Source organism: Tenebrio molitor, chromosome 5, assembly GCF_963966145.1.
Source record: "Tenebrio molitor chromosome 5, icTenMoli1.1, whole genome shotgun sequence".
Taxonomy (NCBI): Eukaryota; Metazoa; Arthropoda; class Insecta; order Coleoptera; family Tenebrionidae; genus Tenebrio; species Tenebrio molitor.
The window spans coordinates 988,884-1,006,604 of record NC_091050.1 but is presented as its reverse complement, the minus strand read 5'-3'; the positions used below and the strand labels follow the sequence as shown (position 1 = coordinate 1,006,604).

General features: G+C 35.9%; 4 protein-coding genes, 1 long non-coding RNA gene and 1 other non-coding gene across 7 annotated transcripts; 1 reads left to right on the top strand and 5 right to left on the bottom strand.

Annotated features, from left to right (window-relative positions):
* Nucleotides 1–4,821: 4,821 nt before the first annotated feature.
* Nucleotides 4,822–10,434, top strand: LOC138130358 (uncharacterized). Its single transcript, XR_011159581.1, has 2 exons — nucleotides 4,822–5,022; nucleotides 5,077–10,434. It is a non-coding gene; the product is annotated as an uncharacterized lncRNA (long non-coding RNA).
* LOC138130347 (brachyurin-like) lies at nucleotides 5,841–7,230 on the bottom strand. Of its 2 annotated transcripts, XM_069046795.1 has the most exons (7): nucleotides 7,112–7,230; nucleotides 6,887–7,062; nucleotides 6,669–6,838; nucleotides 6,521–6,610; nucleotides 6,226–6,365; nucleotides 5,955–6,159; nucleotides 5,841–5,913 (listed from the first exon to the last, which is right to left on the bottom strand). In XM_069046795.1, exons 1-6 carry the CDS (start codon nucleotides 7,172–7,174, stop codon nucleotides 5,992–5,994), a joined length of 807 nt encoding a protein of 268 aa, XP_068902896.1. In that variant the 5' UTR covers nucleotides 7,175–7,230; the 3' UTR covers nucleotides 5,841–5,913; nucleotides 5,955–5,991. The 2 variants fall into 2 exon arrangements, with proteins under 2 accessions (XP_068902896.1, XP_068902895.1); XM_069046794.1 differs by having other exon boundaries at nucleotides 5,841–6,159.
* On the bottom strand, nucleotides 8,006–9,245 carry LOC138130349 (brachyurin-like). Its single transcript, XM_069046798.1, has 6 exons — nucleotides 9,111–9,245; nucleotides 8,900–9,054; nucleotides 8,584–8,750; nucleotides 8,442–8,531; nucleotides 8,253–8,392; nucleotides 8,006–8,203 (listed from the first exon to the last, which is right to left on the bottom strand). Exons 1-6 carry the CDS (start codon nucleotides 9,168–9,170, stop codon nucleotides 8,039–8,041), a joined length of 777 nt encoding a protein of 258 aa, XP_068902899.1. The 5' UTR covers nucleotides 9,171–9,245; the 3' UTR covers nucleotides 8,006–8,038.
* Nucleotides 10,435–11,689: 1,255 nt separating the features above from the next.
* Nucleotides 11,690–12,988, bottom strand: LOC138130348 (brachyurin-like). Its single transcript, XM_069046797.1, has 6 exons — nucleotides 12,837–12,988; nucleotides 12,627–12,781; nucleotides 12,280–12,446; nucleotides 12,120–12,209; nucleotides 11,923–12,062; nucleotides 11,690–11,870 (listed from the first exon to the last, which is right to left on the bottom strand). Exons 1-6 carry the CDS (start codon nucleotides 12,894–12,896, stop codon nucleotides 11,706–11,708), a joined length of 777 nt encoding a protein of 258 aa, XP_068902898.1. The 5' UTR covers nucleotides 12,897–12,988; the 3' UTR covers nucleotides 11,690–11,705.
* Nucleotides 12,989–14,219: 1,231 nt separating this feature from the next.
* On the bottom strand, nucleotides 14,220–17,186 carry Prdm13 (PR/SET domain 13). The gene is made up of 4 exons (XM_069049307.1): nucleotides 16,901–17,186; nucleotides 15,720–16,026; nucleotides 14,514–15,177; nucleotides 14,220–14,459 (listed from the first exon to the last, which is right to left on the bottom strand). Exons 1-4 carry the CDS (start codon nucleotides 17,096–17,098, stop codon nucleotides 14,300–14,302), a joined length of 1,329 nt encoding a protein of 442 aa, XP_068905408.1. The 5' UTR covers nucleotides 17,099–17,186; the 3' UTR covers nucleotides 14,220–14,299.
* On the bottom strand, nucleotides 15,219–15,300 carry TRNAS-CGA (transfer RNA serine (anticodon CGA)). Its single transcript has one exon. It is a non-coding gene; the product is annotated as a tRNA-Ser (tRNA).
* Nucleotides 17,187–17,721: the final 535 nt, after the last annotated feature.

Sequence of the window (17,721 nt, the reverse complement as noted above, 5' to 3'; positions counted from 1 at the left end):
GGCTTTGACTTTATTTTTTAAAAGACAACATCATTGTAAATTAAGTGGTTAGACAAAGATAGCGACAAAGATCAAAGCCAAGTTGATGGACTTTTCAACTGAACACATATTATAAAGCTCGTAATGTAAAAGCGGAGCGAGTGTTTGCGCTCATTAATTAAACTAATTAATTGTGTCTGATTATATCCTGCGCCATTAACGACTGTTTACTACTTATTTATAATATCATCATAAAGCTATCTACCACAAAATACTCGTATAACGGAATACTGAATATTAAAAATGCACTGACAAATGTGAAATGTCTACATTCCTTGGTTGTTGAGTCACGATGTTGGCCATGTTTTCCAAGACAAATCGCTGGAAATTTTTTCTCGATGACAATTTTTTAAATTTGTTATATTGACTAAGTTTTCAAATAATGAAAAATAAGTTCTTTAAAGCGATATCGGTTATGGTACTTCTCTTTCACAGCGTTATTCACCTGATACAAATAGGACACTTGGTAGCAACTTTCGATAGAATTCTCCTGATAAAATATGTAATCGTCTTCATTGTTTATACAATGGTGAGTCGTCCCACTGTATTCCTCCTAACCCCCTATCCTATACAGTTCATATGTTTACAGGGTTTGTTAGGAATTATCGTGGGCTTAGCAGTAATCCCCGACTGTTACTCATTACATAAAGAAATAACAAATATTTCTTGGAATACAAAAAAATTTGATCTGAAATACGAACAAGAACGACCAAAACTCGAAACCAGGATCATAGCATTGGGTGTTCTTCTCAATTTGGCACTCGTGTTGTTAGCAAGTGCGCTTCACTGGCACGCCGCTTTCGTAAATGGTGACCTTTTCTACGCGGTTCTCCTTTTTAACAAGTTGGAAAATCCAGCTTTGTCTAATGTTTTATGCCACTTGTACTGCTCCACGTTACCCCTGATGGGCTACGCCATGGTTCACAATTCTTTCCTTGTGATATATCTGATTTTAAAAGTAAAAGATCGTTTTAATCTTCTCGACAACGTTTTGGAAGACCTTCGCACTAATCACGATGGTGCAGATGATAACGTACTGCTGGAAGACGCAAACAACCAAAATAAGATTTTTGAGATGCTTAAAGTCTGTATCTATCAACACTCTTTTTTGAAAAGGTAACGTAATCCACTGTTGCATTGCCGGTTGGTTCCGTTTTCTTCTTTTATTATTTGTTGCAGGTTTCAAAGAAAAATGAACGGTACACTTTCTCGACCCCTAATTGCAATTAATACCTTAGGAGTTTGCTTCATCATCAGCGTGCTTTTCACCTTTTTTAACGTGGAACTGGTATTAAACATCAATAAAATGATGATACTTCAACATAATAATTAAACTTCTAGGAGTCACAAGACGTTCCTCTGACCGCTTATTTCTGGCTTAGGTCTGTTACCCTATCGGGAGGTGTAATGATTTTTTTGTTGGTTTTTTATAGCGGACAGATGATCATTAACCTGGTAACAATTGTGCTCGGTGTATTACTGTAATTTTGTTATGTTCTTCATTGCATGTCAGTCGGAAGATGTTTATGACAATGCCTTAAACTCTTCTTACACTGGTTGGAATCTCCAAAACAGAAAAATTCTGCTGATCTTTCTAAGCAACCTGCAAGAACCCGTTTTTGTTGGTGTTCCAGAGTTACTCACCATTGATTATCAGTTTTTTGGAAAGGTAAAAGTTTATGGTGAAATATTTTCAAATATGTAATTATTATTTGTGTACATAGATTATTACGATCACAACATCAGCATGCGCTTTCTTTCACAACCTGCAATAAAAACTAGATCTTGTTATGCTCCGAAATGTACGACACCTTTATTAAATGTAATCATGACTCTAATTACTTTTCTGGCAGATTATAATTGCATAAATCTATATCGTTTTATGTTTAGGTCCAAAATGAAGTTCCATTCAATATCCAAATAATACAAACTCGTGTTCGCTGGTTTCAGTATGAAAAATGTAATTTTAAAACAAAATTTGGGCATAAAAATAAAAATCATATTAAATGGTTTCGTTCTTTTTGTTTATGATACTTACCACAAAATTAAAAAAAAAAGTCAAAAAATGTACAAAAATCGAGTAGGTATAACGTAAAAATCAAGAGCTCCAATTTTCGTATTTTTAACACATGTATTGTAAATCTTTTGTTTCTGACTTAATGTATTCGATTTTTTTGCAATCGACTGTATGTGAAAAACAAAACTAGAAATTTACTTTTTGCAATACAATTATTTATTTACATAATTTATGGTGACAGGACAATTATCAGTTTTGTCGGTTTCGTTGCTAACTTACTAAACAGACTAACAGATGACGCCACGGTTAGCGTCCGACAAAAAGTTACTTTTCGTCCGCTTGTGACGACGTAAAATTACGGTTTTCAGTAAAGGGTGCCTAAAAAGTATTTTTTATGGTAAGTATATGTCTTCTGTCGTCCCACTGTATTCCTCCTAACCCCCCAGAGCAGAAGGTCTTTTTGTACTTTGCTCAGTTGGCGTTCAGTTTATGGTCTATGGGCTTACCCGCTTACCATAAAAAGACTCACTTCTACTCTTAATGATATAATCTGCTAATTTATAAATTAGTGTAATATGTATCTGAGTTTCGTTTGGTATAACGTTCATTAAATAAACAAAATTGGTTGTGTGTATTGTATCCGCCATGAATGATTAATTTATGTTCATTAATGATATTGTAAGGAATATCAACATTAGTTCGCTGTGTTAAATATTAAGAACGTATAATCTACTACAAGGTAGGTACTCGTTATTTCTTCAGTGATAATGTTTGCCACGTATTCTAAACAAATGACTCGTTAAGAATATTTTACGTGTACCACAAAATAAATTACTCGGAAGAAGTTCAATGTGCTCCTTTACGAACTATACAGAAATCCCAGATGTGTTAGGAAAAATATGTATTTACAGGATTTGCTGGGAATTACGGTGGGTACATGCAAAAAAATATCTGATCCTTCTTACAATATGCACACATATCTTCAATGGTAAAATCCATTTTACACTTACTCTGGGAGAATTGTTGCTTAAATGTCTATAAACCTAGCCGAAATGGAAGAGTTGTTTTCTAGGTTAACACAGCACATCGTTGGCGTTTCTTTGACATTTTCGCGAAAAATCAAAATTAAAAAAGTGAAAACAAGAACGTAATGTAACCCTTATTTTATCACACAGCTAAGAATTGATACCAATGAGCCTTAAAGACATGAACAATCTTTTTTCAGAAGCTTATGTATAATTAATTAATAATTATATTCTATTAGTTGTTTTAATTTACTTGCGTAATAATTTTAACGCGTGAGGAATATACCTACTTAACAATAAGGCTAAATACTTATATAGTTTTTATCTTTTAATTTAATACCCTAGATAAAATAGTTCTGTACAGCTTTGAAATAAAGGAAACATAATGAAATCTTTAAGCTTGTCGTTTATTAGAACTGCTTCAAATAAAACGTAAATTGAATAATTTATCCAAACAGGCTAATTCTCATCTACTTTTGTCGTCGAAATCAACCTATAAATTACTGCAATTTAACAGAATATCAAATATCAGAAACCTGGAAATGACCACAATTTATTCACTAGTTTCGGAACCATAATGTTTTCGAAGGCAAACCTTTCTAAATTTTTAGTAGCTGACAATTTTTCGAATTTGTTATATTTACTAAGTTTTCAAATAATGAAAAATAAGTTCTTTAAAGCGATATCGGTTTTGGTACTTCTCTTTCACAGCGTTATTCATCTGATACAAATAGGACACTTGGTAGCAACTTTCGATAGAATTTTCTTGATAAAATATGTAACAATCTTTATGATTTATACAATGGTGAGTCGTCCCACTGTATTCCTCCTAATCCCCTATCCTACACAGTTCATATGTTTACAGGGTTTGTTAGGAATTATCGTGGGCGTAGTAGTAGTCCCCGACGTTTACTCATTACATAAAGAAATAACAAACATTACTTGGAATACAAACAAATTTTATCGGAAATACGAACAAGAACCAAAACTCGAAACCAGGATCATAGCGTTGAGTGCCCTTCTTAATTTGGCACTCGTGCTGTTAGCAAGTGCGCTTCACTGGCACGCCGCTTTCGTAAATGGCGATCTTTTCTACGCGGTTCTCCTTTTTAACAAGTTGGAAAATCCAGCTTTGTCTAATGTTTTATGCAACTTGTACTTCTCCACGATCCCTCTGATGGGCTACGCCATGGTTCACAATTCTTTCGTTTTGATATATCTGATTTTAAAAGTAAAAGATCGTTTTAATCTTCTCGACAATGTTTTGGAAAACCTTCGCATTAATCACGATGGTGCAGATGATAACGTTCTGCTGGAAGACGCAAACTACCAGAACAAGATTTTTGAGATGCTTAAAGTCTGTATTTATCAACACTCTTTTTTGAAAAGGTAACGTAATACACTCGTACAATGCCGGTTGGTTCTGTTTTCTTCTTTTATTATTTGTTGCAGGTTTCAAAGAAAAATGAACGATACACTTTCTAGACCCTTAATTGCAAGTAATACCTTAGGAGTTTGCTCATCAGCTTGCTCTTCACCTTTTTTAACGTAGAATCGGTACCAAACATCAATAAAATGATAATCCTTCAACATAATAATAATTCAACTTCTAGGAGTCACAAGACGTTCCTCTGACCGCTCATCTCGGGCTTATTTCTGTTACCCTATCAGGAGGTGTAATGAATTTAATGTTGGCTTTTTATAGCGGACAGATGATCACTAACTTGGTAACAACTGTGCTCGGTGTATTACTGTAATTTTGTTATGTTCTTCATTGCATGTCAGTCGGAAGATGTTTATGACAATGCCTTAAACTCTTCTTGGACTGGTTGGAATCTCAAAAACAGAAAAATTCTGCTGATCTTTCTAAACAACTTGCAAGAACCCGTTTTTGTTGGTGTTCCAGAGTTACTCACAATTGATTATCAGTTTTTTGGAAAGGTAAAAGTTTATGGTGAAATATTTTCAAATGATTATTATTATTTGTGTATATAGATTATTAGGATCACGACATCAGCATGCGCTTTCTTTCACAACCTGCAATAAAAGATTAAAAGTATGCTCCGAAATGTACGATCCAATGGGCACCCTTACTCTAATTACCTTGGTGACGAATTCATCTCTTTCTGGCAGATTATAATTGCATAAATCTATATCGTTTTATGTTTAGATTAATCACGATATTAGTTATCGGCAACTTTAATAACGGTGCCGTGAAACGACCCAAATGTGTTTTAATTATTTTGAACCAACCATCATTGACTTGTCCCCACCCGAGAGCCACCACAACTGCATCAGAATCAAGAGCATTGGTCGGCATGTATCGTATTTGTCTTACGTAGGCTACAATAAAAGAGAAAAGGAGCAAGCAAACGTGAAACAACAAGCAAAACGATTTCCATTCTTTGTTACGTGAATTTCAAATTTTTATTTACGTCAATAGGAAAATAGAATTTTTATTGGCGATTTATCTTGTCACAGCTAAGCAAGCCTGATTTTCTTATCTTTATCTCATCTTCTCCTCCTTATCCTCGACGCCTCTTTCGCCGCAGCTCTTACTTACACATTTTTTTAGTATCTCAATTTTATTTGTTTCTTACGAGTACGTCTTTACGTTGTATAAATGAATCATTTTCTTCCCACACTCTTGTTTTTCCTATTTTGATTTTCTTTATTTAGTTATATGTAATTTTTCTTTTCTTAATTTACACAAGAATTGATATAGGTAGATGACAATAGAAAGTAAAAAAGACCACTGATTCATTTTTTGCTGAATTTTTATTTTATGAAGTGTTGTTCCCACCCCCGTCAATGTAACTAAATGTCTTGGTATATTCATATGTATCGCACCAATTACCATTACCAATAATAAACCAATATGCAGATAATTGGACGAGTTGTAAAAGAAGATTAACTTCCAAACAGAACTTGGTTTAGCCATGGCATGTAGCTGAAAGCTCTTGAAAATCCTGAAGGATCTAAGCTTTCACATCCATTTCCACTTACAAAGCTTGCCACACCAACAAGCATGAAATGTCTCATCGGAGTATCTTGCAGTAACGGTCCGCCGCTGTCACCCTAGCGCACAAAAACGAAAAAATTTACATTTTCACATGCTTGAAGTTAGTTATTGAATTTATTTACGATGCAAGTCCCTTCGTTGAAATTTCCAGCAGTACAGACCATCTCGTCCGTAATTTGTGTCCCATAAGTTATCCTGCACTCCTCGTTGGATATTGTTGTCACATTAACGTAATGAAGATCATTATACGGCACATTATCATCTGTAACGATATTAAATAACAATTATTGTTATAAAGTGCAGGTTTTGCAAAACTGTTGAAGAAAACATTTATAAACATATTGCGCGTGGGTAGGCAACCCACAATACACATTATGATATTTTCATAAAATATGTAATTGTTTTCAATTTTTTTACCGTCACTGACTTGTCCCCACCCCAGAGCCACCACAAACGCACTTGAAGGAAGAACACTGGTTGGCATAAATCGCACTTGACTCACGTACGCTGCGCAACAGAAAAGAAAAAACAATAATTTCGCCAACCCTCGCAACATTTGTCTCACTAGTGTAGTACGTGATCTCCATTCTGAGCTTGACCAGCCCCACGTCATTCTCGAGGGTCTCGGGATTAAACTCCGGATGAATTTCGTAATCATTTGTGGCCAAAATCATTCGATTTGGATCGTCCCCGTCCAGACTAACCGACCCTAAATAAATGGTGAAAGCGGTAGCGCTAAAACTCGACAATTAACTCCCGCAGACTCTTCAACAAAGACCATACTTATAAACACAAGTGCCTGCGGTAAGAATCCATCGTTTGCCCACGATGGTTCCCCCGCAGAAATGTCTGCTGTTGGCGGTCTCCACAAAAATGGCCGCTGCGTATGGGAATTGAGCAGGTCTTGCGGCTGCTCCACCGATGATGCGGTTCGAAATGGTGCTTCTGACGATTTTTACCTAAAACAACAGTACTGTGGCTTAGGTTGAGGCAAGTAAGGTGGCTTACCGCGTCTGGCTGTACAGAGCAAATCTGTAACAAACATGGAATAAGAAGTAGACAAATTTTCATTGTTGGTAGCGCGAATCGCAAATTTTTAATAATGCCAATAAGAAATAATCTTTTTATTGCCATTTTATCTTGTAACGACATATTAAGCCAGCTTAATACCATCGTTTATCTTTTCTCTTTATCTTTACCACATCTATCTCAACCTCTCTTCCGTCTCAGTTCCTTTCCCTCATGGCTTCATGTAGAACTCGGAAAAAATATTTAAAAAATTCTATGTGAAAAAATAACTCGTAGGTAAAATTTTGGCACATTTTAAAAATACACCCTGTACATCATATTTTATAAAACGTACACCAATGCGATTTTCTTGATTTAAAGCATATTTCCTAGAGGTTACTTCGCATTGGCGTACGTTTTATAAAATATGATATACAGGGTGTATTTTAAAAATAAGCCGAAATTTTACCTACGAGGTTGTGGGACTACATAGAAGACTAAAAGCAGTTAAAAAAAATTTTACTTCAAAAATTAAATGTCAATTTTTTGACATACCTATCTAGTATTTTTTGAATATTTTTTCCGAGTTCTACATGAAGCCAGTAGCTCGCGGTTAACTTTTGGCAGGACATTTACCTAACACCCTGTATACATATGTGATTGTTTTCTAATTTTTAATATTACTTCATCTCATTCCTATTTTTTTTTTATTTGTCATTCTCTATCACACTATTCCTACTTCTGCTGTTTTCATTCACTTTCTTCTTGCTTCTGCATCTGTCCTTGCGTTATTTTCTTTGTACTGTTATTTTAATTTGCCGTTACTTTTACAGAACGCGTGCCAAAAGCACAACCCTTCATTTTATAAGTAAATTAAATAAAACAATTTAGCCATTGCTTTTTTCTATCTTTTTTTTTTATTGTTTTTCATGTAGTTGTAACATTTTTTATCCAGTCCATGTAACTGAACGTCCTGGTGTATCCAGATGGGTCCGTGCTCTCGCACCCATTCCCACTGATAAAACTTGCAACCCCAACATGCAAGTAAAAGCCTCTACCAACATGTTGCACCAAAGGACTCCCCATATCACCCTTCAATTACACCATCAACTCGGTTTTCTTCAATTTCAAATTAACTTACAATACAAGTTCCTTCGTTGTAATTTCCACTAACGCATACCATATTGTTGGTAATTTGGTTACCATAAATCTGTTGGCACTCTGCATTAGACACTGTGGTCAAATCTGCATAACGAAGTTCATTTGATAAGCTAGATTCTTCTAAAAAAAATTGTTTCATAATTTATTTTGCAAGATATTTATTATTCACCATCGCTGGTTTGTCCCCAGCCAATAGCAACAGCGGTGGCGCCATTTTGGAGTGAAAACGTCGGCATAGCATATATTTGTGTTACGTAATCTAAGAAAAGGTAAGGAAAAAAATTGGAAAAATCGTTTTTGAATGCTTTCACCTGTGTACTCGACGGGCATGCGAAACTTGACAAGGCCTATATCATTTTGAAGAGTTTCTGGATTAAAGTCTGGATTGAGTACGTATTCGTTGGTAGACAGGACAATACGGTTGGTGTCATTTCCTTGCAAAGTGTTTGACCCCAACTGAATCGTAAACGAAACGGCACTGAAATCAAAATGATAAAAACATTATTTGGAAAATGAGACGTGGCTGTTGTCCTTGAAGTAAATTGAGAGGGTCGTGTTCAAAAAACTTCTAGGATTTTTCTGTGTGGAGAGAAGTGCTATAATAAATTGTTAATAATTGCTTCTTACTTTTGTACGCAATGAGCGGAAGTCAGTACCCACTGATTGTTGATCAGGGTGCCTCCGCAAAAGTATGTACCATCGTCTTTTCGAACGTAGATGGCGGCTGCGAATGGGAACTGTCGAGCGAAGGCCTCATTGCCGCCAACAATTCTGGAAGTTGGCTGCAAAAAAAAAGACGATTGGAAAATGAATCGAGTGCAAGAATTGTCTTGTTTACCTTCTTTGCAGAAGCGAGGCAAACGGAAATGAGACATAAGGAAGTAACGAGGCGACTCATTTTTTTCCCAGAAGCATTGGAATACTGATGTGGTGACTTCTCGAGATAAAATTGTTTCAAATCTAATGGTTATGTTTTTATGATGATATTGCTATGATTAGATCACACTAAACCTAGAAAATAATTCAACCGTCATTTTCAAATCACAAACTTAAAATTTTATACTAGGTAATCTAAAATTACGTTCTTATCACACACGTGAGTTAAGGAAAACAACAAAAAAACAGTTTTAAAATTATATACAGGGTCTCTCAATATTCGCGAATTCCAAATTCAGAGCGTTGTAGGAGATCACTTCAGTAGTCCAAATATGGAAATAAAAAAAAAAATCGGGACTCCCCCCACAAAGATACATTGGTCTGAAGGTGCACTGTTAAGTGCGTTTTCTTCAAATACAGGCTGTTTATTGTTATTTATAGCTTTACTCTGGAGTAAAAAAATCTTACATTTTTGTAATTTTTCTTAAAATGGAACGGCAACGTAGCTAGAATAGTATTTTGTCACTGTGGATATGAAGGCTGCTATGTATTGAACAAAATTAAAGTGATTATATCTTCTTCAGGAAGGGCGGCTTTTTTTTTCTAAGTATTTTTCGAGCTCCACTGGGTCTTTCCCTACCATGCTCTGAATTTGGAATTTGCCAATTTTGAGACACCCTGTATATTCTTCTATGGTGGTTTGTTGTAGTAGGTAGGTACAGTACTATCTATTCACTTTGATTGTGACCACAACGAAAAACATAGTAGGCGCTGTTTAGCTGTGTGCTGCATACGTTTTACCCTAAATATTTGTGTGGTGTGAACATGATGGAAAATGTCAGAATTGTCAAAACTTGACCATGGTAGTAAAGCAATGATTTTTATGTATTTATCAATATTAATAACAGAAATCAATATTTGAAGTAGGAGAAACTAAAAACGTCTGTCTGATTCTGTGATCACGTCTGTTGAAAAGTGGAGTTATATCCAGGTACAGATTATTTAACGTAAAAACTTCGAAATCACCTCATGCAATTCTCGATCTTAATGAAGAACGAAGGAAATGGTCATTTGGCAGTAAGACAAAAGCGAAAAATGCCTGGTATAAAGGTAATCAGAACTTTCAATTAGCATTGATTAATCAAATATTTTCAGATAAAAACTAATCAGACAGAAAGTTCAAAAAAATGATTTACAGGGGATGAAAAGGCAGAAGATATCAAACTACAACACTTACTAGCCAAAATGTACAACAAAAAAGCACAAATAGAGTTAACTTTATTGGTGATGTTCATTTTTGTGAGTTGTTTTCCCGTTGGCTTCAATAAACGTCTCGAAACAAGTTAATATTAACCGTTTGGTCCCAACTTTGAGAAGACGACGTGGCATTTTCTTTTTGAATTGTAAAATTTTGTACCAAAACTCAATTTTATAGATATGCGCACAGTGTACGTTAAAAAACATTTGCGCAAGTCGTTCTCCGTTCTGTCTTCTGTGAGCGTGACGTTTCTGTCAAAATGGCGCCTCCGAGAGTTGCCAACTGCGACTGGATTTAGTGTTATCTAAAATTCCCTATCAATAACCTAGCAACTGAAAAGTTACTACGGAGTGGTCACAATCAAAATGAATAGATTATAGTAGAAACTATCGCGCGTTCAAATGAAATCCTGGGCTGGGAAGGCGATGGAAATCGTCAATTGTTGTGCTTTTTTAAAGCGTAGATTAATTGGAGCATGTTGACAGCTAACCTAAAATTTAGAGCCAGCAATTTTTTCTTTTTTTTTCTTTCTTTGCAATGTTTTACATCAAAAATAGAATAACGTAACGATTCCTATTCTCGAAGCAAATATCTAAGGGCACCCTTTGTTGAAAACAAACATGTTCAATTATGTCCCGATTAAACATAAACAAATGTCATTCGTGTCAAAAGGCGGGAAATTTAAACTTTACACTGTTCTAAACGGTTTAATTTTTTCCAAAGCCTACTCAGCCCAGGATTTCATTTGAACGGCCGATAATAACGAATACAGAACAGTTAAAAATTTTCAAAAATACGTTACTGGAAGTAATTTTGAGAATATTGTAACGCGGCAAGAATAATTGAAGGATCTAGAGGCCTAGAGCTGTACCAAATCGGCACCTACGTTGCGAACGGAGGTGATATCATTAAATCCACGAAACAGAGGTGGAAAAGGTAAAAGAAAACGGCAAAATTATATTTTTATTGGCATTTTATCTGCCACTAAACAAACTTAATCCTCTCATTTATCTCTTTTCCTTATCTTTATCTCCTGCTTAATCCACATTTATTTTCAAAGCCTCTTTAACCTCAACTCTTTTTTTATTACCAATAGATATTCTTCTAGTTTGTTTCTTAATTCTTGATATTCACTCCTTTCATTTCACTTATATTTACTTTCTTCTCGTTTCTTCAAAATCAGTTTGACTTCCACTGTAGGTATTCTGTCGTCTTGAAACACCCTCACTTTGCTACATCGCGTTCTAAAGACTTTCCAAAGAGGTAAAGATAAACAAAACAGGTTTATTCAATTTTTTATTAAGTATTTGTAACATTTTTGATCCAGTCCATGTAACTAAACGTCCTGGTGTATCCCGATGGGTCGGTGCTCTCGCACCCATTACCACTGATAAAACTTGCAACACCAACAATCAAATAATACCCTCTACCAACATGCTGCAGCAATGGAGTCCCCATATCACCCTTCAAATACATAAGGTATCAATTCATTGTTTTTAATTTAGAACCCACTCACAGTACACGTTCCTTCATTATAATTTCCATTAACACACACCATACTGTCGATAATTTGACTACCATAAGTCAGCTGACACTCTGCTTTAGACACCGAGGTTAAATCAACCGCCCGAAGTTCATTGGAAATCCCAGATTCGTCTAAAATTATTTTTTAAATATTTTAGTTAATTGCGTATTGTCTGGGAGTGTCATCACCATCACTGATTTGGCCCCAGCCAATCGCAATCGTTGGAGCGCCATCTTGAAGCGTGTAAGTAGGCATGAAGCGTATTTGTCTTAGATAATCTGAGGGAAGGTAAAAAAACGAGAGTTTTTGTGTGCAGAATGAGGAGAAACTGTTTTTCAAAGATCTCACCTGTATACTCGACCGCCATGCGAAGCTTGACGAGTCCGATGTCATTCTGAAGAGTTTCAGAATTGAAATCTGGATGGAGGTCGTACTCGCTGGAAGACAGGACGATGCGGTTGGGGTCATTTCCTTGCAGTGTGTTTGAGCCCAATTGAATTGTAAAGGATACGGCACTGGAATAAAAATGATGCTAATGTGTCTTTAAAAATGAAAAAAGTTGTTAAAAAAAATTGTTAATGAGTCTGTTTTCTTGTCTTGGAAACAAAATCAAGGGAATTGTTTCAAATTGTTCAAATTACGAAGAGTAAATGGTAAAGAGGAGATTATCATAAAAGAGTAAAACAATTAAGTACTTCTCTACGCAATGGCCGGAAGTTAGTACCCATTGGTTGCTGATCAGGGTACCACCGCAAAAGTATGTACCATCATCTTTTCGAACGTAGATGGCTGCTGCGAATGGGAACTCACCAACTAGTGCTTCGTCGCCGCCAACAATCCTAGATGTTGGCTGCCAAAAAATCAAAGGTGTAAGAAATAGGTGAAGTGTTAGATTTTTGTTTTACCTTTTTGGCAGAAGCCAGGCAAATGGTGATGACACATAGAGAAATAATGAGACAATTCATTTTTGGTCCAGATGCATTTGGATACTGACTTGGTGAGGTTTAAATAATATTGTCTAAAATATGGTGTTTATTGCATTATTGGCATTATGGGATTATAATAGATCAATAAAATAATTGCAAATTTCCTTTCGATGCTACTGTAATCTTTACAACATATTTTATTATGTGGATTTTTATATACAGGGTGTCTTAAAATTATCGTATTCCGAGTTCGGGGCTTAGTAGGGGACATCCTGTTGGCCAAGTAAAAATGTTTAAAAAAAAATTGCTATCACTTTGAAAAAAATATCAAAGTTGCCAATATTTGTTCAAAAGTACCTGATTAATATTCTAGCTATGTTGTACTTCCTTTTTGAACAAAAATTGGAAAAATAAATCTTTAATTTTTTTGAGATAAAGCTGTTTTTTCAAGAAATGTCTTTTCATTTATATTTTCAAATTTTACATAATCATCCTCACCATATTTCAAAATGAATGTCAACCATTTATATTTTTTATTTGAAGAAAACATGATGAAAAGTTTGAACCTTCAGACCCATATATCTTTGTAAAGACCACCCCGATATTTTTTATTTTATTTTTTCGAGATTCCTGAGATTTTTCTCCACAAGACCCTCGACTTGGAATGCGTTAATTTTGCGACACCCTGTATTTTGTTGTCAGCTGTTTAAAACAAAAACAAGAAAATGCTAGTGGCTTTTTACATTTTTACAAATTAATATGTGTACCTGTTTAAAGTTTATGAACCATTGGTGTTTTTTTTTTTAATTTCACGTCCAAGTAGGCGTTGAAGAGTCGATTGTGAGCGCATCACTTGTCAATCTACAGAGTAAAAACACAAACAACGCAAAAAGTGAGGTTAGCTTTAAACAGCTGTTCCGTGATCTGTAATAGGTGATGCGTTCACAATCGACTCTTCAACGCCTACTTTGAGGTGAAATTTAAAAGAAAACACGATACTTCGCTACTGTTTTTTTTTAAGCCATTAGTAAGAATCATGCAGGAGAAATAATTTTAAAAATACTATAGCATATTTTTTCCTGGTAGGCGATTGCGCGGGCCATTTACAAAATCCTCCAACGAAATGCGACCTCCTTATTGGCTACTCTATTCCACTAACCAATAGGGAGGTCGCATTTCGTTGCAGGATTTTGTAAATGTAAACCAGGAAAACATCACTTCTCAACGTCCTTGTTTAGTACTTGTCCTGCACCAGACAGCCTTTTTTGACATCGCCATATGTCAAACACGCAAAACATTTTTCTCCACGTTGTAAAGAACCTTTTGTGGGAGCCAGTGGTAAGTTAATGTAAAAGACGGCAATAAAAAAATAATTTTATTTTAATAAAAATCTTTAAATAGTGAAAAAAATTCATAAAAATAATTCAATATACGATAACAAATTAACTATTCGGTATCTCGCTTTCGCTCTTCACATCTTCGTCAGGATTCGAATCCTCTTGTAAAATATTAAGACCGGGATGCATCTCGATCATATGCCTGGACTTCAAGTGCCTGTCCAGGTCCCGCCTCCTCACCAGGATCTTCCCGCACAAGTCGCACCTGTCCTCAAAAAACTTAATCTCAACCCTGAGACACCCCCAACCTACTACCTACTTATACGGAGTGTTCCCCTCGGCGTGCAGCCTGACGTGCTTGTTCAGATTGCTCGGATCGCCGAAGGGCCTCATGCAGAACTTGCACTTCAAGGGCTTGTACCCCGTGTGCGTCCTGATGTGGATCTTCAAGCCGTACTTCCTCGAGTAGCACTTTCCGCAGTAGAGACAAATGTGTCCTTGCTTGGACTTCCCCAGGCTGCTGACCAGGGTCTCGATGTGGGCCTCGTCGTCGTTCCCGCTCTGCTGCAAATGGAAGTTGTGCTGTTCGAACGGCGCCAGCGGCCACATCTGCACGTTTTCCATAATCGGCCCCAACAAGCTCTCCTCTTGCATCTTCCTGAACGGCTTGAAAGCCGAACATTCGCTGCTGTAAGGTCTGTAGATCTCTCTTGGGCAGCTTTCTTGTCTCGTCTGGGCCCCTCCGGAGACTGACAGGTCCATGGCGTTGCGCTGTCTCGTTATTTGGGGCTCCGGGGACAGTTTGAAGTCGAAAATGTCCTGTTTGAGGATGTTCTGGAGGGCGTTCTCGCGGATGGCGTTCGATAAGCGCTCCCACAAGGACGTGACGGTGTAGCGGCCGCATCCGAGCGATATGTGGAGTTTTAGCGGATTCGGTGATTCGTAAAGAGCTGAACATTTCGTACAAACGTATTTCTTTTGACCTGGAAAGGGGTGGAGTTTAAGAATTGAGAAAAAAAAAACGCGCAGCCGGTAGGATTCGAACCTACGCTCCCAATGGGAATCTGATTTCGAGTCAGACGCCTTAACCACTCGGCCACGACTGCTGATGTTTAGTGGTGGACATGATACAGTGATAGAGGGCAGCACTGATGACAGCCACTAATTATGAATTATAATTAATTTAAACAATTAAGACAAAAATTACTTGATTTTTCTTTACTCCAAAAGTACGCTGTATGTCGCAAATTAAGCTTAGGTCAAAAGTAATCAAATTAATAACTCGTAATTAATGTTTTTTATAAAATATGTTAATAATAGAAATATTTTTCTTTAAATTTATTTAAGAAGTTTTTTGCAATAAGATATTTGGTTAGATACTATTAGTGCTACAAAATTTCGGTTAGAGATAATTTAATAAGTCTACAATTAAAAATCTAATTAATTCATAAGTAATTAATTTTTATTTATATTTCATTTTTTCATTTGATACGAGTATACACAATGTACTTAATGTTTTGCTCACCTTGTATATTCGCCGGTGTCAAAAAAGCGATCTGCAACATCGCCAGAATATCTTCGGAAAACCACAAAAGTAGTTCTTGACCCATCTCTATGGGTCTCACAGCCTGAAGTATCAGTTTGGGTGTTGGGACATTTTTGGTAAAACTAGTTCCCGGTCGTTGGGTTGGTTGGAACCGAAGCTGGATGTTGTAGCTGTGACAGTCGTCTGACAGACGCAAAGCCCTCACCCAATGGGTGTCCTGACACCATACGTCTTTCGATTGTTTTTCTAGGTCGATGGTGCCTAGGGAGTTGGGTTGTGCAGATATCTGAAAATAAAAATTGGGTCTTATTTTAAAATTTTTAAAAGTGCCAAAGGGATTTTAATAAGAAGGATCTTGCAAGAAGAAGAAGAGAACGTTTTGAAGAGGCAACAGCATTTTAAAAATATATATAAAACAAACATTTTGCAACTTTATAAAATGTTGATAATAACTCTTGTCTTCTTGATCTATTTGGACCATCTTAAAAAATATATTTTTCAAGAGATGTTTCTTTTAAATTTGATTTAATACGTCCAAAGCGTTTTGAGCTTTATTATTATACTTATTTATTCCTTGTTCCTTTATATTTCATGTTGCTTTTGAGGTTTCCTTCTTTATGATATTTTTGTCCATACAAAAAGTGTTTAAATTGTTTCTCATCATAAATAATTGTTTTCTTTTCTCAACTTGTTATATTTTCCGAAAACGTCTGTGAAATATTTTGACACAACGACGTCTCGCTCAGATTTCCAAAATATTGTATATTTTCAATAAAAGTGAATAATTCAAAACATTCACGAAGTCGCAAAATTATCCCGAATTTAATAATAAGAATAAAAATATTACAAGACAATAAATTGACAATCTGCTTTTAATTATTGTATCATCGCAGAAATAAAATTAATCTATTCATTATTTTTATTTTAGATTGTGGCATTTTGTGCATCTTTTATTAACTTTTTTATAAAACCAGAAATAAATAATTAGTGCGAAAAGCTCTACTTAACTGAAATTTTTATTGCGGAAGCTTTTAAATTGACATTTGTTTGGCACAAGCTCAAAATTCGAATTTTTAAAAGCCTGTCTGGTTCAGCACCACTTTAAATGAAAAAATAAAAAAAAAATCAAAGTACTAATAATTGTAGTGAATGTAACTTACTTGCACCACGTCGGGTTGCCCCAGGAGTTGCGCGGCCTCGATCGGCGCCGAGACAGCCCCTTGGGGGATGGTGGTAAAAGCGGTGACCTTCCCCGGCACCAAAAGCTTCGAAGAACCCGTCACAAAACTGGTGATCACCTCCGGACTCGAGAAATTGTGGCTTTTCACGTCGAAATTTTGAGGCACTATCGGGAACATTCTTCAATCCACGGTCCTCAAAAATGTTGTCACTTTTTATTTTTGAAATATAACTCTAATTTGTGGATTGTTTGACGTTCAAAGCTCGCGTGATTTAATTATTATGACTGGTAAATTGTTTGGTTGTTAAAAATAAACTAAAAGTGGTTTGGTAGTTTGGTTCCATTACCACCTACCACCCTCTGGGGGCCGGTCAACGCGGATCCACCCCGGATTGTTTCATCCCTCAGCTGGACCGGGTGGGACAGGGGTGTATTTAGGGTGCCACCACAACGAGAGCCCCATTCAAAGTTGTCCTTAGCATTTGAAGAACTTCCACGTATTAAGGACATTTGGGATGAATCCAAAAGTACCAAAAATACCATTTTTGGAAAAACATCACCAAATCTACTTTTGTCTTGAATGTTACTACATTTTTTTTTCTTATCAAACACAGATCTCACAATTTGAGCATTAAAAGAAATCTCTCCAAGTTTTTTTGCCAAAATGAAACAAACATTTTTGAATCATTTTTTATTTTTGGTATTCTTTGTGTCAATTTTTTCCGTATTTAATTTCCATTTGAAAATGTTTTGTGTCCGGTCCTGCAGCTGCAAGTGTTTGTGTTGCTCTATCAGGTTACT

What these genes read in the sequence shown, in the direction of transcription:
- LOC138130347 (XM_069046794.1), bottom strand. Translation starts at nt 7,174, where the DNA reads ATGAAAATTTGTCTACTTCTTATTCCATGTTTGTTACAGATTTGCTCT. An exon ending in GGAGATCACGTACTACACTA is followed by an intron (nt 6,611 to 6,668) that starts GTGAGACAAATG and finishes TCTGTTGCGCAG; the next exon opens with CGTACGTGAGTCAAGTGCGA. An exon ending in GTGGGGACAAGTCAGTGACG is followed by an intron (nt 6,366 to 6,520) that starts GTAAAAAAATTG and finishes ATATCGTTACAG; the next exon opens with ATGATAATGTGCCGTATAAT.
- LOC138130349 (XM_069046798.1), bottom strand. Translation starts at nt 9,170, where the DNA reads ATGAGTCGCCTCGTTACTTCCTTATGTCTCATTTCCGTTTGCCTCGCT. An exon ending in TCCGCTCATTGCGTACAAAA is followed by an intron (nt 8,751 to 8,899) that starts GTAAGAAGCAAT and finishes TTTTGATTTCAG; the next exon opens with TGCCGTTTCGTTTACGATTC. An exon ending in CATGCCCGTCGAGTACACAG is followed by an intron (nt 8,532 to 8,583) that starts GTGAAAGCATTC and finishes ACCTTTTCTTAG; the next exon opens with ATTACGTAACACAAATATAT.
- Prdm13 (XM_069049307.1), bottom strand. Translation starts at nt 17,098, where the DNA reads ATGTTCCCGATAGTGCCTCAAAATTTCGACGTGAAAAGCCACAATTTC. An exon ending in GGCAACCCGACGTGGTGCAA is followed by an intron (nt 16,027 to 16,900) that starts GTAAGTTACATT and finishes TTTTATTTTCAG; the next exon opens with ATATCTGCACAACCCAACTC. An exon ending in GAGGGGAACACTCCGTATAA is followed by an intron (nt 14,460 to 14,513) that starts GTAGGTAGTAGG and finishes TTTTGAGGACAG; the next exon opens with GTGCGACTTGTGCGGGAAGA.
- LOC138130348 (XM_069046797.1), bottom strand. Translation starts at nt 12,896, where the DNA reads ATGAATTGTCTCATTATTTCTCTATGTGTCATCACCATTTGCCTGGCT. An exon ending in CTGGGGCCAAATCAGTGATG is followed by an intron (nt 12,063 to 12,119) that starts GTGATGACACTC and finishes AAATAATTTTAG; the next exon opens with ACGAATCTGGGATTTCCAAT. An exon ending in ATAATGAAGGAACGTGTACT is followed by an intron (nt 11,871 to 11,922) that starts GTGAGTGGGTTC and finishes ATGTATTTGAAG; the next exon opens with GGTGATATGGGGACTCCATT.